Genomic DNA, 14,111 nt, shown 5'->3' on the forward strand with positions numbered 1-14,111 from the left:
ACTCAGTTTACAAATACAAATGTTTTGTGTTTGTTTTCCTAATTACTATCCCTAGAAATTGTTTCTTAAAAGCTAAAAGGACTTCTTTCCTTCTCACATATCATCATGAGTGGTTCTAATCAAATAAATTGTGTCTTTGCCAGTTTAAACAGTTGTCTTCAGTCAGGCCAGTCATGGTGCCTTCTGTATACAGTTACAGTTTTTGTACTTGGGTGTTAAAATAAATCTGAAGAGGCATGGAAGAAATAAAATTTACTTAGGTTTTTGGTGACTCTGTCTCAACAGAACTAGCAAGGCTGAGTGAGCAACTAACTTTCATTAGTGTGGTTGGAGACAATAGATGAGCTTCTGAGTACTGCCAGGGAAAAATTATCTTCAATAAAAGTAGGTGCTGGTTGGATGCATCCCTAATTAAAACTGTGGAAAGGGTTTCCTCTCCCTCTTAGGGCTAGAGGGCCTGGCAAAATCTCCATTGGGATGAAACTAGAGCATTTATCTGAAAGGCTTCTTGGGTAAAGGACTTTCTTTATATAAACCGTTGTTATGACCATCCATATCTATCTATCTATAATAATTTAAACTTGCAGAAGATGTAAAAAACCATGTAGCAGCTACAAGAGGATTGGAAGCCTTCTAGCAAAGCCGTGCCCGATGGAATTGCTTTTTGTTGGAGCAGTATCTTTGACAGACTTAAGCAGTGGTTTTAATTAAGGATAAGGGTCCCATTAGAATAGATATGAAGGGTGGCAGTGAATAAGGCCATGATCTAACTGGAAAGAAGAGGAGAATCATGGGCAGCAGAGTTCTGTGTTGTACTGCAACACAACACATCTTGCAGGTCATTAGTGGAAGGGGGTAGGCTAAGCTTTTGCAGCATTCCCCTTCCACTGCCTCACCTTTAGACCTGTTTGGAAGGGGAAGGCTAATACAATACCTTTTACCTAATACAATACCTAATACAATAATTTTACAGCACAAATCGAAAGACAACACTTTGATACAATGAAATTTGGTGTGATTTCTTCCTTTTCCTTAGATAGAGACTTACTGAACCCTGGACATGAGGAGAGAGGAGCAGTCCTTACGTTCTTCCTCTAATGAATTTTCTCACCAATGGACTAGACTTGATAACAGAACAGTTTGCTGTAGGAGAAGGCTAAATCCTGCCTGTGCCTTTTATAAAAGAATCCTGCTAAAAAGAGTAAGAAGGGGAAGAAATTCCCCATTCTTCTGTTACCGGGAAGAAATCAAATGAATGGTTCTGACAAAAGAAACAAGAATAGATAACACAGTGTTAGTGAAAAACTGTTTTTTAAATAAGCAAAATGGTTTTGTTTCCACAAGCTAGCAAGAGGGATATTGGTTGCTACAGCAGGAGTCTAATGGCACCAGATTCACCAGCCTGGTTGTTTATTTGTAGGGATGTGTTCAGTGAACATTTCAAGTACTCCAGGCAGAAAAGAGAGACGAGGACTTAGCTATATTTTGTTAACATTTACTTTCCAATAGAAATCAAACTGAAGAAGACAACAGAAAAATCCTGATTTCACTTTATTATTAGCTGTTGAGATATGCATTTATCAGAAGAAATGAGAAACAGATTACACCAGCAAACACATCTGGCCTTAGACCGGACTTCAAGTCATCCAAAAAGAAGCACAAAATATGGAGTTGTTTACAGCCAGGCACTTAAAATCCCACACAGCTGCAAGGGTGAGAGGGAGCAGAATAAACTCTCAAGACAAGCTGACAACAGCTCCACTGCAAGGGTGCCCCTTTTGCAGACGAGACAACAACAGATGAAGAAATCTTGAGAATGACCCAGAGCAGTGCTCATTAGTGAATGAAGCACAGGCAGGAAATGGGACAAGATTTCCTTTGTCATAGTTTTTCACCCAGCTGTCTGCCTGTCCCACAGCCACCCACATGCAATCAAATATAGTCATAGTCAACCTCCAGAAAAGTTATACAAATAAAACCTCCAGTGATTGCATACAGAGTCCTTCCAAGTTACATTTACCCCATTAGCAAGGAATGAAAAATTACTGGTTTTAATCCAGGCACGTTTATCATTGCAATTGACGCTTATTAGGAGGGGTTGTATTCAGGTAAATCTGATAGAACTATGTGATTTCTCTTACTGATGTCATCGGGGCATCTGTTTCTCTGCATATCTACTATTATTATTTATTTACTAGCACTTTCACTGCTTCTATTTTGTTTCCTTCTTATGGCAAAGTTGTAATTTTTACTTTATACAGGTATAAACTCTCTTTGTATTAAACAGATGTGTGCAATACCCAAAATGAGAGCATTAACAAGCAGAGAAAAACATTTCTGGACTTCTGAAATGGAATCTGTGGAATCAAATGCTATTTTGAGATTTTTAAGTTATCATAATAACATTGAGACTCCAGCTTCTTTGCGACCTTTCTTTTGTGAGTACAGCTCACTTAACATCTTGCTCATAGGCTATAAAAATGTTTTGTTTTTCTTACGGATTGAATGCAGGTTTTTTATCTATATTTTTCAGCTGGAGTTAAATAACAGAAGTCTGTTACAGAGAATTCTGTAACTTGTTTTTTTCAAATGGCAGCCATCCTGTTGCTCTCCACCAGGAGCCACCTGTCTGTAGGGTACTGTGAGTAGTTACATTCTACTTCGGTGCTGTTCATTGTGCCTTCATATTTGGCTTTGCTGCTCAGCTGCAGTGGCAATTTTTAAATGGAGCAGTTGTCTATGAGCTGTTCATGAGAGTCTTTTAAATGGAGACTTTGAACACATTAGCACTGAGATTGAGCATCAATAAAAATGAATGTCATATTTGTAGCCTATAGCAATTATTTTTAAAAATCATGGATTCATGCAGTCTTGAGCCATCCAGTGTGTAGAGTTCAGAGTGGCATTAGTGTGAAAATAGAAATCAGTGTGTAGAGTTCCAGAGTGGCATTAGGCAGACAGAGAATTCAAGCTGGCATAAAGAAAAAAAAAAGCCCAGCCTCTTCCCACCCAAAATTATGTCAGCACCGATATGAGACAGCTCTCTCTAGTGTCAGCTTCTCTATTTAGAAATCCCACTTGAATCAGTCCATGTGAGTATCATGGCATTCTTTCAAACTCTGAAGTACCTACAAGGAGCTGGTCTGAGACCAGCTTATTCCACCCTCGCTAGCAGAGAGACCTGAGATACAAAAGAGGTCATAATTGTTAATCAAAGTGATTTTATGCTTAACGGGGAGGGGTTGCTGCAAACTATCAGAACAGTATTTGAGGCATCTGGTTTGTTGCTTTTGGAGTCCCATTAATATCTCTTCTGTGCTGTTACAATGGTAATGGTAGCTATCAGACATTACTGCATCTCCTCTTACCACTGTGTCTGGGTGCAGTATCACTAGAGCTTTTAGTTGTGTATTTTTCTCCCCACATCTCTCATTTCTCATCTTTATTTGAATCACAGTCTTGTTCAGCAGGTCAGCTAATGGAGAGCAGATTTTTTTACTTATTCTGGTTCTTTTTTCCCTTTTCCCTCTATTTATATAACACACAATTTGTAATCTTTTTAAAACCAAAGAAGAGAGAAGTCTTGAGTTCATCTAGATTAAAATCAGCTGCAGCCTGTTAATGGACTCAGCCCAAGACTGAGACTTTAGGAAACAAAAACACTGGACTAAATTATACTGAACTGGCCTCTGTCTCCTGGTGAGGGGATTCATATAGCGAGAGGAAAGGGGAAAAGGGGGGTAAAGGGAGAGGATCTCCATGTGGTTTTAATTCATTTTGATTCTCTTCCTGAAGCTAATTTACCCAACACAAAGGCTCTGTAGTGGGCAGCCAGCTTTTTAGAAGTTTGGCTTTCACTGATAAACAACTCAGTTCCTGTTCTGAAGGTCCGAGATAGCTCAGACCTGTGTGTAATCAGCCAAGGTTTAATGTGAGTATTTTGGTACAGGGTATTTCAATTACATATTAGAGTCCTTTCATCATCTGTCAGAGTGTATCCTGAAGACTCTCAGATAATTGATCTAACTCCTCCATTCATTCTGTCCCCAGAAACAGACAGTGAATTGTCTCATTGAAAATCAGAATAGCAGACACATGGGCCAAAACAAGTCAAGCCAAAAGTGCTTCCACTGGCATGGCACTCACAGAAGCCAGTTCTGAGCTTCTTCTGGTCATAGAAGCCTTTGCCACCGAAGTAGCAATGTACTGTTCTCTGCTAAAGGGAAAATACTCATTGATTCTATTCATCCCCTTTGACATTAAATCTTTTTTATTGCATTCTTAGTCCCATTTTTGTGTGTAGTCCTCTAGCAACATGCAAGAAGTTACGTCTTTGCCCTAAAAAAGCCAGACAGTGGGTGGAGAAGTGAAGCAAACAGTAAATCATTAGCTGGAAATTACTTGATTAATTATGTTAGGCCCAGACTGTCTTTGGTTACAGTTTTCATGTGTTTAGTGACAATAACTTGTAATCGAAACAAAACTAGAAGGCAAATGGGGAGATTAATGAAGGGACTGAGATGGAGGAGGGAGTGGAACTAGGCCTTGGAAGGAAGGGTTAACTGGAGACAATAGCTATGCATGTATGGCTTCCCAGCGCTTCAGTCCCATGTGCAAATATTTGTTATGGGAAATGAGTAAAAGCATGGCCCAAATCTATCACTGCCTAATAAGCCACAACAATCAGCACCAGTTGTTCACTGCTCTATTAGTGTGTCCTAGGAATGAGTAACATCAAAGCAAATACAGTTTTAAGATTGAGATCTGGGGATATCTGGCTTCAACTGCTAATTCTTGCTGATTTTGTGTAATAATGGACAAAAGAATTTCACCATGTCCTGTTTTCAATCTTCTAATTTACAGAGATGCTGAAATGTTCAGCAATATGTGAAGGACACTCAATTCCTACAGTGTTTCATTCTGTATACATATGATCCAGTTACTCTATAGTTGTCCAGGAAGCCTTATATATATCCTTATCTGGGCATGTTTTTCCAAAGTGAATTTTGCATTTTCATGGCTTTCCTGCTTTATGAGTCAGTTCCAGCAAAGGTTTAAATACAGAGACAATCCCTTCTACTTTGCTTGACAAATAATTTCTCACATTTATAACAGGTCATCCGGACACTAGGTTGAGCAGGACGTGGTCTTTCCATGCTGTACCTCTCCCATCAGCACCCAGTCCACCTCCTGTGTGCCACAGTGCTCTGAAAACAGGCCAGAGCTGCTGCAAAGCTTTCAGGAATTAGACTGGGTTTTCTAAGGGTAAATCAAGTTTGAGCTGATGTACTGGAAATCTTCTTTGTATCTCTTCTTTCCAAAACTTAAGGCGTGGTGTAGCTGAAATAAAGTAACCTGAAGGCTTTTGGATACTGTAAGCTGTTTCACTTTTCCCCTTGGCCTTCCTCAAATGCTGCTTGATTTGCTGTCCTTTTTGGTCATTTCATTTTGTTCTTCTGTGTTTATTCTGTCAGTAAGTCTGTTATTTGTCTAATGCTCAGACAGATCACTTTCTCCCCTCACTCCAACCTGTTAAATATGGATGACTCAACAGAAGTGGTTAAAATTTTATTCAGAAATAACTGGAAGTAATTAGCCATCCAGGACTTGGCCAGAGATTTATTTTAAGACTCAAAGTAACCTAATAGTATTCTGATAGTAATAGTAAACTTAATTTCAGATGGCTTTGGATTAATTTTCTAAGAAGAAACCTGGTTTTGGTATTCTTTACACACACACACACACCAACAAAAACAAAAAGTAAAATAAACAGTTTTATACTTTTACTATTCCACAGCTAGCAAATTACCAAAGAAATAATTACAGTAGTTTGATATAGTAAAAATTGTGTGTGTTACATTGGATTACAATAAGCTTCAATGTGAGGATATGCTTCTGTCAACAAATATTCATCCCCTACACATTTAGAAGCAGAGCTGCATTTCTCATTGCCCTAATCTGCACATTTGTGGCATCTGTTCCCATGATTCCCTTTGTCTTGTGAGGTCCAGACCCTGCACAGCCTGTGTCTTGTTGTAGTCTTTTGTTTTTAGCAATTACTAAACAAAGCAGTATTTAACTGTAGCTTTATTTAGCTTGAAAGGAAATGCAGTGCTAGAGTGACCAGTTTCAATAGCTTTAACCTAAGACATAACAAAAAGCCATAGTCTTTTTCTGTCATTGATTCCAACCCAAAGGAACCAGATAGTTCAAACAAAAAACTTATGAGAAGTATGGGGTTCAGTCATTTCAAGGCATCATGCTATGACATAATTGTGAGAAACCTATTTTAGTGTGCCTGCAGACTTGAGCTACTTATATTACTTACTCTTGGTTCCTAACATAAAAGTTGTCATCACAACCATAAAGCTAGAAATGCACTTTTGAAAAAGAGAGAAAAAAATTGAGAGCAGAATATTCAATTACCATGAAAAAAGTTTTATCTTGATATTCTACTCTGACTCTGTCCAATTTGATCCTTTGCTGTCATACAAAATGATGTAGTTGGTAAGGTGTTGATCCTGGAGGTTCCCAGGGATCTGGCACAGCAGGAGTGATGTGTTATTACCTGGCAGAGCTCTAGTCACTTGTGCACAGTTAAGGGCCTGCAATGTTTGCTCACATTTTACCTGTAGAGAGGAAAAATCTCAATTTTTTTTCCATTTTCAACTACATAAATTTCTCTGCATAGAGGAAGAAAATGTAGAGAGAGTGAGACATCCTGCTTTCATGTTCTTCTCATGGTCTGGTAGCTGCACAAGCGCGTGGGGAGCCGCACATGCCGAGGCACCCAGAGCTCAGAGCTCTTGTGCAGACCAGCACACGTGCACTTACGTGACTCAGACTAAGTTTCACTCCTCTGCTCTGGTGGCTGCTAGAGGACAGGAAGAAGGGCCTGCTGGGAAGGTTTATTTTAAGAAGTTGCTGTATGATTTTGGTTCCGTTTGGCCGCAGTGTTCATTGTAAGCACAGAGCAAGAAAGCAAGAGCTTTCTTGGGGATGCTCTGTGTGAGCTGTGTGTCTGTTGTGTCTTATTTGCCCTGCTGTGCTCCAAACTTAGTGTGGTTTCAGAGAACTCTGCTGATGTGTCAGGTCAAGCTACTTGCGTTCCACGTCTCAGATAATCAGGAGTCGTTCACCCTGGCTGCTGTCAAACTGTTCAACTTTCCTTAAAACTATTCCTACTAGTGTAAAAGTCTACCAGTATTTTACCATGAAACAGATATTCTTTGGGGAGCTTCTGCATCTGTGGTAATCTGAGGAAGTTATGGACAGAAGCTGCTATACAAGGTGTACATGTGCTCGCAGTCTGAAACTAGACTTAAGAATAAAATGCAGAATAATATACATATGCATCCTGTAATATGACAGGGGTTTTACAGAAATTCCATTTGGAGGATATTTATAGTCATTGCCATACTTTGCCTGGGATGCTTTTTAATAGTTTCTGAAATGAGATGGCTTTATTGTTTAGAGAGCTCCAAGAAATAAAACTGTTCTTAGTTTGGGAGGTTTGCTGCTTGTTTCTCTAGCAGCTGTTGAAGAATAGGCCACAAGTTCTTCCTTATCACTTCTGCCTGGTGGGTGAACAATGCATTTGGAGCTCTTTCATTTTGCTTTTAGAGTGTTGGGAACATTGGCATACAGCCTAAAGCAAAATGGTGGAGGAAGAATGAAGTCATTTGCTTTGGTCATCATCAGTTTTTAAGAAAACTAAGACGGCTCAGTCTGGTGCATTTTCCATTAATTGGGTGTATTGTACATTGTTTTCAAGATTTTCATACTGGGCAGCACTTAGTTTGTAGATCTTTGGTACACTCAGATTTCCAAGCAATATAGACTTCCTAGGGTAGGTCAAATTCTCTTACACTTTCTGTCTTCATTCGTGCAGCACTTTCCACAAAAGCATTCCAATAGTGTCAGATTATTTGTTTATTTTCCTGAATTACTAGTTCTAAAACATCTTTCTCATATTGTTCAGAGAGAAACAGTCTAGTCAATAAAAGCAGAAATTGGAGAACAGTTGACTGTTTTAAGTAGAGCTTTGAGAATCCAGTCATGCTGGTTTTCTGAGTCTAGTTAGCATTTTACTTTTATGCTGTATGTCCTGTACCTTCACCCTGTGAAGGGGGAATACAAAAGTAGAATGTTGGTGCTAGTCCAAAACTTTGAAACTTTGTTTGTCATTCATTACCTGAATTTCACGTAACTGTGAAACTGTGCTTGGGGTTCCACAAAAGAAGTTTTCTTTTGAGGTTTTTGCTTTGATTTGAGTTGGATCTATCCAGAAAATGTCTTGTGGCATAGTATTTGAATTTTTGCAGGTTTTTTTAGCCATCGGGAAATAAATTTCCTGAAGTTCTGAGCCAGCGGAAGAAGGTGAAATAAGATAGAAGATGGTCATGTAGACAACTTCATGTTTGTTCAGAGGATTAGTCTTCAGATTTTTGCCAAGTTTCATATAAACGTTTGGTCTGGCTCTGATGTAATCCACAGTGATTCATCTGCTTTCCACTGTCTCCCAAGAGGGTGAATCACACTGTGTATCTCCAAGATAAACTATCAACATACACCGACAGAGGTGTCATTCAGGTAAAGAATGATAAACAAAGTACACTAGAAAACATACTGTCCTGAGGTCAAACCTTTCCCTGTAAGTGGCAACTAACAAATACATGGAAATGCCCTTTACTGGTTCTAGATTGTCTGTTTTATATTTCCTCTGCCTAGAAACCGATGAGACTGAGAAGCAGACAAGAATAAGTTTCTTTCCTGATATTGAGCACCATAGTCGGGAAGGTTATTTTCTTCTTCCTACAGAGTCCCCTGGCATGTGTTTTTTTGGTCAGATATTACTTGGCAGTATCAGCTGGAAGAGATGGTTCTGTTTGGGATAAAATCTTATTTATTTCCCCCCCACACTCCATAATGTGTTTTTTTCTTCTTTTTTTTTTTTTTTTTTCTTTTTTAATACTAGACTAGAAAACTGTGTCATTTAAAGAATAAAAATTAATTTTTTATTTCTATATCAGATTTTCTCCCTAACCTTTTATCTACTGATTTGACTGATTTGCAGCCGTTCTTCCCCTCTCTCCTTGCTGTTAACTAATGGATTTTGGTATTAAGCCAGCCTTTCAGTGCACACACCACCATGCCAGTGAGAGTGTGTGCAGCTATTCTGTCTGCTTTGGAAGCCTACAGATGCAGCCAGAGCTAGAACAATTCCCGTATTGATCCCGCACTTGTCAGTTAATCCGTCATAAGGCATGGGAATCCTAGCCCTATCCACATCTGCCTGCATAACTGCAGGGGAAAACCAATTCTCTGAAGCTCTCACCAGGAAACAAGAAAGCAAAGAGAAATGGGAGCTTGCTGGGAGAGAGGACTGTAAGCTGCTGGGCCAGAGGGCCGTGAGATTGCCTACCTGCTCCACCCTTTCCCCTTGACTCCTTTTCATCCTCTTGCAGGTCAGCAGGATCAGGTTTATGTTAGCGAACCATGAAGCTTATCAAATAAATGTTGCAGCAGCAGGTGTTTGGCTCTCTCCACAGGCCAAGTCTAACAAGGTTGATATTGTGTCTGTGGCCAAAGTAATGCAGTAATTACTTCTCTGGGTTTGGAACACCCAAGAGATTTCTGGGAACCAGTTAGAAAAACAAACCTTGCTAAGAGTAGGGGATTTTTTAAAAGGAACAGTGGTGCTCTCTGTGCCAGAAGGAGAGGACAGGCATTTTCAGTGCAGCATCCAGCATGGTACCCCATCCCCTCATAGACTGCTCATGTTACAGGGGCCTGGAACAGAGGTAAAGTGCCTGAGTTTGGTTGCTCACATTGGGATGGGCAGCTTATTTGGCCCATGGTGGCATGTGGAAAGGCAGCTGCTTCCTTTAAAGTCTTTAATGTGTACTGTAAGAGTTGCATAGCATAGCGCTCCCGCTGCTGTCTGTTTCTTGCTTTGTGCATTTCCCTGGTAAGCTCTGAACACAGGTATTGAGTTACAGGACATGATGCAGCCTAATTACCCTAGAGGAAGAATGAGATCTCACAGCACAGCTCTGCTGTGCCCTGCCCCTTTATCTCATCTAGTCCCTCTCAGGCCAGGGAGGAGAAAGTTATAACAGGTCTTTACAGTGATGACATTTAAAAGCAGCAATCTCAATGATTCTTTTTGAAAGAGTATTGATCAGTTAGGCCAAAGCTTTTTCCCTGCAGCTGATTATTATATGTGATAATGTTATCATAATGTCATTTAAGCCAACTTAAGTAATTGCAAAAATGGCCTGAACTACTGGAAATTTCTTCTGTTGCTGTGTGGTTGTCCTGGAGACTAGAATTTGAAAGTGAGAAGAGGAAGAAAGCAAAACTGATTAGACATTCATAGGGTTGCACATTAGACTTGAACCTGGTATGTTTAAAAAATTATTTTTTTAATATAAAGAAGCTATAAAATTCTTACTACCTATAAATAATTCTATAGGCATCCTTCTCTGCTGTTGAACCATCCTACAAAGCAATGCCTTAGTAGTGATGAATGAATTTTCCCAAGCTAGGAAAGTTAGCATTTCATTAATATATCTGGCAATGTTTTTCCATCCCTACTGTTTATATTAAGCTGTGTTATTGCATATTACTTTGTATTCTGAAGACCTGATGCTTTGGTGGCGGTGCAAAGGTACCACACCATTGTCTCAGTGTTCTCAGAAGCTCAGCAGTTTCTTGCTGAGCTGCTTTGTTCTGGGTGCGTTGTGCCAGGCACACGGTGACCGAGTGTGCTGTGGCCCCTGGTGGGAATGCCATGGCCTGCCAGTCCCCAGTGCTGGATTCTGTGCTAGGAGTACTGCACACTTGGAGGCGAGTGCTGTGGGTAGGTGAGACACCTGCTTCCTCAAGGTATTCACTGACTTTCCATAAACACTGAGTGTAGCAAGTAGTGAACAACTGATGTACTAAAACTGCTGGAAGGGAAAGTCATGGAATTTGCCTCAGCATTATTGCATTTGTCTGCTCTTGAAAAATGGCACCAGGGTTCCTTCCACAGCAATTTCCCGATGACAAATGCAATACAGATCACCCAAAAATTAGGCAGGTTATGTATGACCTAAGACGGCCTAGATGGTCCTTATAGAGCTCTCTACTTGAATCTGGGACACATTTGCATGATATAGACAGGTTTTTTAACATGGTCCTTTAATTTGATTTTTATATACATTGTTGGAACCCTCGTTAAGCATTTGGAAGGACACAGCTTAACTAGGACAGATTTTTTCATAATGTACTCTGTAAACATTCAAGAATGATGTCTGAAAATTGTCATTTGGAGAAAGCGTTGCTGCAGAATTTGGCCTACCAGCCCTATCTGAAGTACCAGATTCTGAGGGAAGATGAAGCCCATCTATTTATTTTTCTATAAAAAGCAAACCAACTATGGCCAACTCTAATGAATCTCCACTGGAGAGAAGTGTGTCAGCAAGAAGCCATTCAGGACTGAGCTGTATGGCAATGTTCAAGAGAGTCTGGAGGCACATTAGGATTGGTGTTGCAGTGCCAGAGCTATGTATGAGAACCTCACGCATGACTTATCAGTGTTCACCTGAGTGTAACCAACATGAACGAGAATGTATTTGCTATTAATATTGCAGCTGGGATTTTTTTTCTTTACTTTTGTGATTAGAAGAATGTGCCAGCTGTGTGCATGTGTGTCTTCTGGCAGTGGAGGAATGACAGTGCTTACAGTTTCCATATAAAAGCAAGAGCATGCCTTCTTTAGGCCCAAAACATTTACAAAAGTACTTCATAAAGCTTAAGAAATAATGAAAAAGAAGAAAATAAGTGGCAGTGGATTAGACCAAGGTATTTTATGTACTGTGATGTTTTGTATAGTCATCTGGAAAGAAATGGAAAAGATCTTTTGAAGATCATTGATTGGAAACAATCTTTATTACCGATCAAGTTCACCTTTGTGAAAAAAGATGGTTATTTAAATATTAGGCATCTTTTACTCCCATGGCACAAAACTGATTCAAAGACTTGCTCTGATAGATAAACTGTTAAATGGCTTGTTAGATTAGATAAGGGAATTGGAATGTATTTGATGTTAAAATTACATCACTACATATGAAATCTCTCCTCATCTACAACTAGAAAAAGATATTACCTGAGTATAGGAGGTCATCTGCATGTTGTGTACTTTTTTGAAGGCTGAGAATTGGTTTGGACATTACTTTTGTATTTACTACTTTTTATCCCCAGTGGAAAAAAATGTTTGTATTGGCTATACAGAGATGAAAATATGTTGAAGTTTTCAGGTACTGGTAATGTACACCAGAGTTCTCACTGACAGTCAGTTTACATTAAGATCTGGGCTACATAAGAAAGAGGAAAAAAGGACCTCTAACCAACCTAAGAGAGTTATATAATTCCATTCTTTAATGGGCCAGATTATTCCTGGCCTATTAATGTAGAAGTTATCAACACAAATGGAATTACACAGACCCCTGCAAAGACTCTCCTCGAATATAAAATACCTAATTTTGTCCTTTTTTGTCAGATTCCCAAAACGAGGTAATGATGTGACTTACTTGACAGGGATGCTAAAAACACATCTACCACTGAAATTAATTAATTCTTTTTTCCTTGATTAAGAAGTTCTATTACTCCATGGCCCAGAATCATCAAACTTATTTTTTTCTGTAGCCCATTTCCGTTCATGGCTTATGGTCAAAACAGGATTTTAAATCTCCATAATTAATCTTAAGCCCTTAATACACCATGTGATTTCTGACCCAGCAAGGACTTGGATGTCACAGTAACATATGCAGCAACAAAGTGATATCAGTCTTCCTGTTTCTTGTCTGAACCTGCCAAGAGCCACTATGGATGGATGTCCAACACAATACCATTGCAGTTGCTGAAGATGCTATCAGTGATTCCAGTGGGACTCCTAAAAATCAGAATGAAAACAAAGTCTTCTTCCTTGAACTGTTGATCAATTGATCATGAGAATGAAGTTTTTAATTGTAATTTGGCTTTTCATTGCGTTTTCTAAGCCTGTGGTGAGTAATCATAAACATTGACATGTTACTTGCATGGCATGTGCATGTACTTTGTATTTGGGAGCCAGTCCTGACGTGACTGGGAAGTATGCTTAAAGGCTGCCTAAGCAGAGTTTCTTTCTTCTGGGCAGCATTGTAGTTTGACTTTTTAAGCATCATTTGAACACTCAGTGTTGCTTGAAAGACCTGTCATATCCATCCCAAGTCTTTTGCATTCTCAGCATGGCAATTATTTTTTTAGTGAGATGCTTTCAATTAAAAAGTGATAAAGTCAGCCCTTGAAAAGTTTAGCATGAACTAATTTCAAGTCCTCATATATTCCAAAAAGTAAGTCTGAGGCACTCACTCACTGGTTGGAGGCTCTTATCGAAACATGAAGATAAGAACTCTCCGAAGAATCCACTGGGGAGGCTCTCTTGAACAACTGCCCATGCAGAATTGCTTCTTGTCATCCCCAAGATAACTGGTTACCACTGTGATTGCAAGTCTCTGGAGACACTGAGGCAATTTTTAGGAAACATATCCAGCAGAAAATACTCAGGCCTTTATAGGTTAGTGTGAATAGCCTTGGGAATGCACACAAAACTATGCGGTGCTTACTGTGAACAGTAGGAGATTCAGTCTGACTTTCAATTTTAAAAATTCAAATAAAATTTAAGACAGTTCTAACTGGAATGCTGAGAATTTTCCTGTTGATTTTTGGGACTGTGAGCCATCTTATAAATGGTTCAAGCAGTTAATGCTAAAAATAATAGGAGTTTTGAGGTCCACTCCATGGGAAATATATGATGTTTGTAGTTTCAGAAGGAAGACTGGTGTGCCTGGAAATCATAGACTCCAATTTTCCATGATAAGCCATTGAATTTGTCTAATTTCCCCTCTTTCTGAAGTTATCTTGCTCAAAAGTCCTCTTTTAGTCCATTTTTCCTTACATGTATCTTCTCTGTTCTAATTTCTGAGGAACTGGCAAGAGTATTAAAATATATGTATCTATATATAAGGACCTGTATTATGTACACATATAAACAAAAAATTTCTTCTCTTTTTTGGAATGGTGGT

The 14,111-nt window shown here is 39.2% G+C and overlaps 1 protein-coding gene across 11 annotated transcripts in view; it reads left to right on the plus strand.

The window, feature by feature from the left end:
* RAD51B (RAD51 paralog B) overlaps positions 1-14,111 on the plus strand; it is a 379,423-nt gene that overhangs the window by 249,161 nt on the left and 116,151 nt on the right. The window contains exons 11-12 of one of the 11 annotated variants that reach the window (XR_008437714.1): positions 2,288-2,438; positions 2,534-2,641. The exons of 6 other annotated variants lie outside the window; for them this stretch is intronic. Coding sequence is in view for 1 of the 5 variants with exons in the window: in XM_053981410.1 (XP_053837385.1) it covers positions 1,037-1,098 (62 nt within the window). In the remaining 4 variants the exon portion in view is untranslated. Of the gene's footprint in view, positions 1-1,036; positions 1,124-2,287; positions 2,439-2,533; positions 2,642-14,111 lie in introns of those variants that run through there. 4 more of the 11 variants (XR_008437715.1, XR_008437719.1, XR_008437717.1 and 1 more) reach the window with 4 other exon arrangements.

The sequence above is a fragment of the Vidua macroura genome, chromosome 6 (assembly GCF_024509145.1).
Source record: "Vidua macroura isolate BioBank_ID:100142 chromosome 6, ASM2450914v1, whole genome shotgun sequence".
NCBI lineage: Eukaryota > Metazoa > Chordata > Aves > Passeriformes > Viduidae > Vidua > Vidua macroura.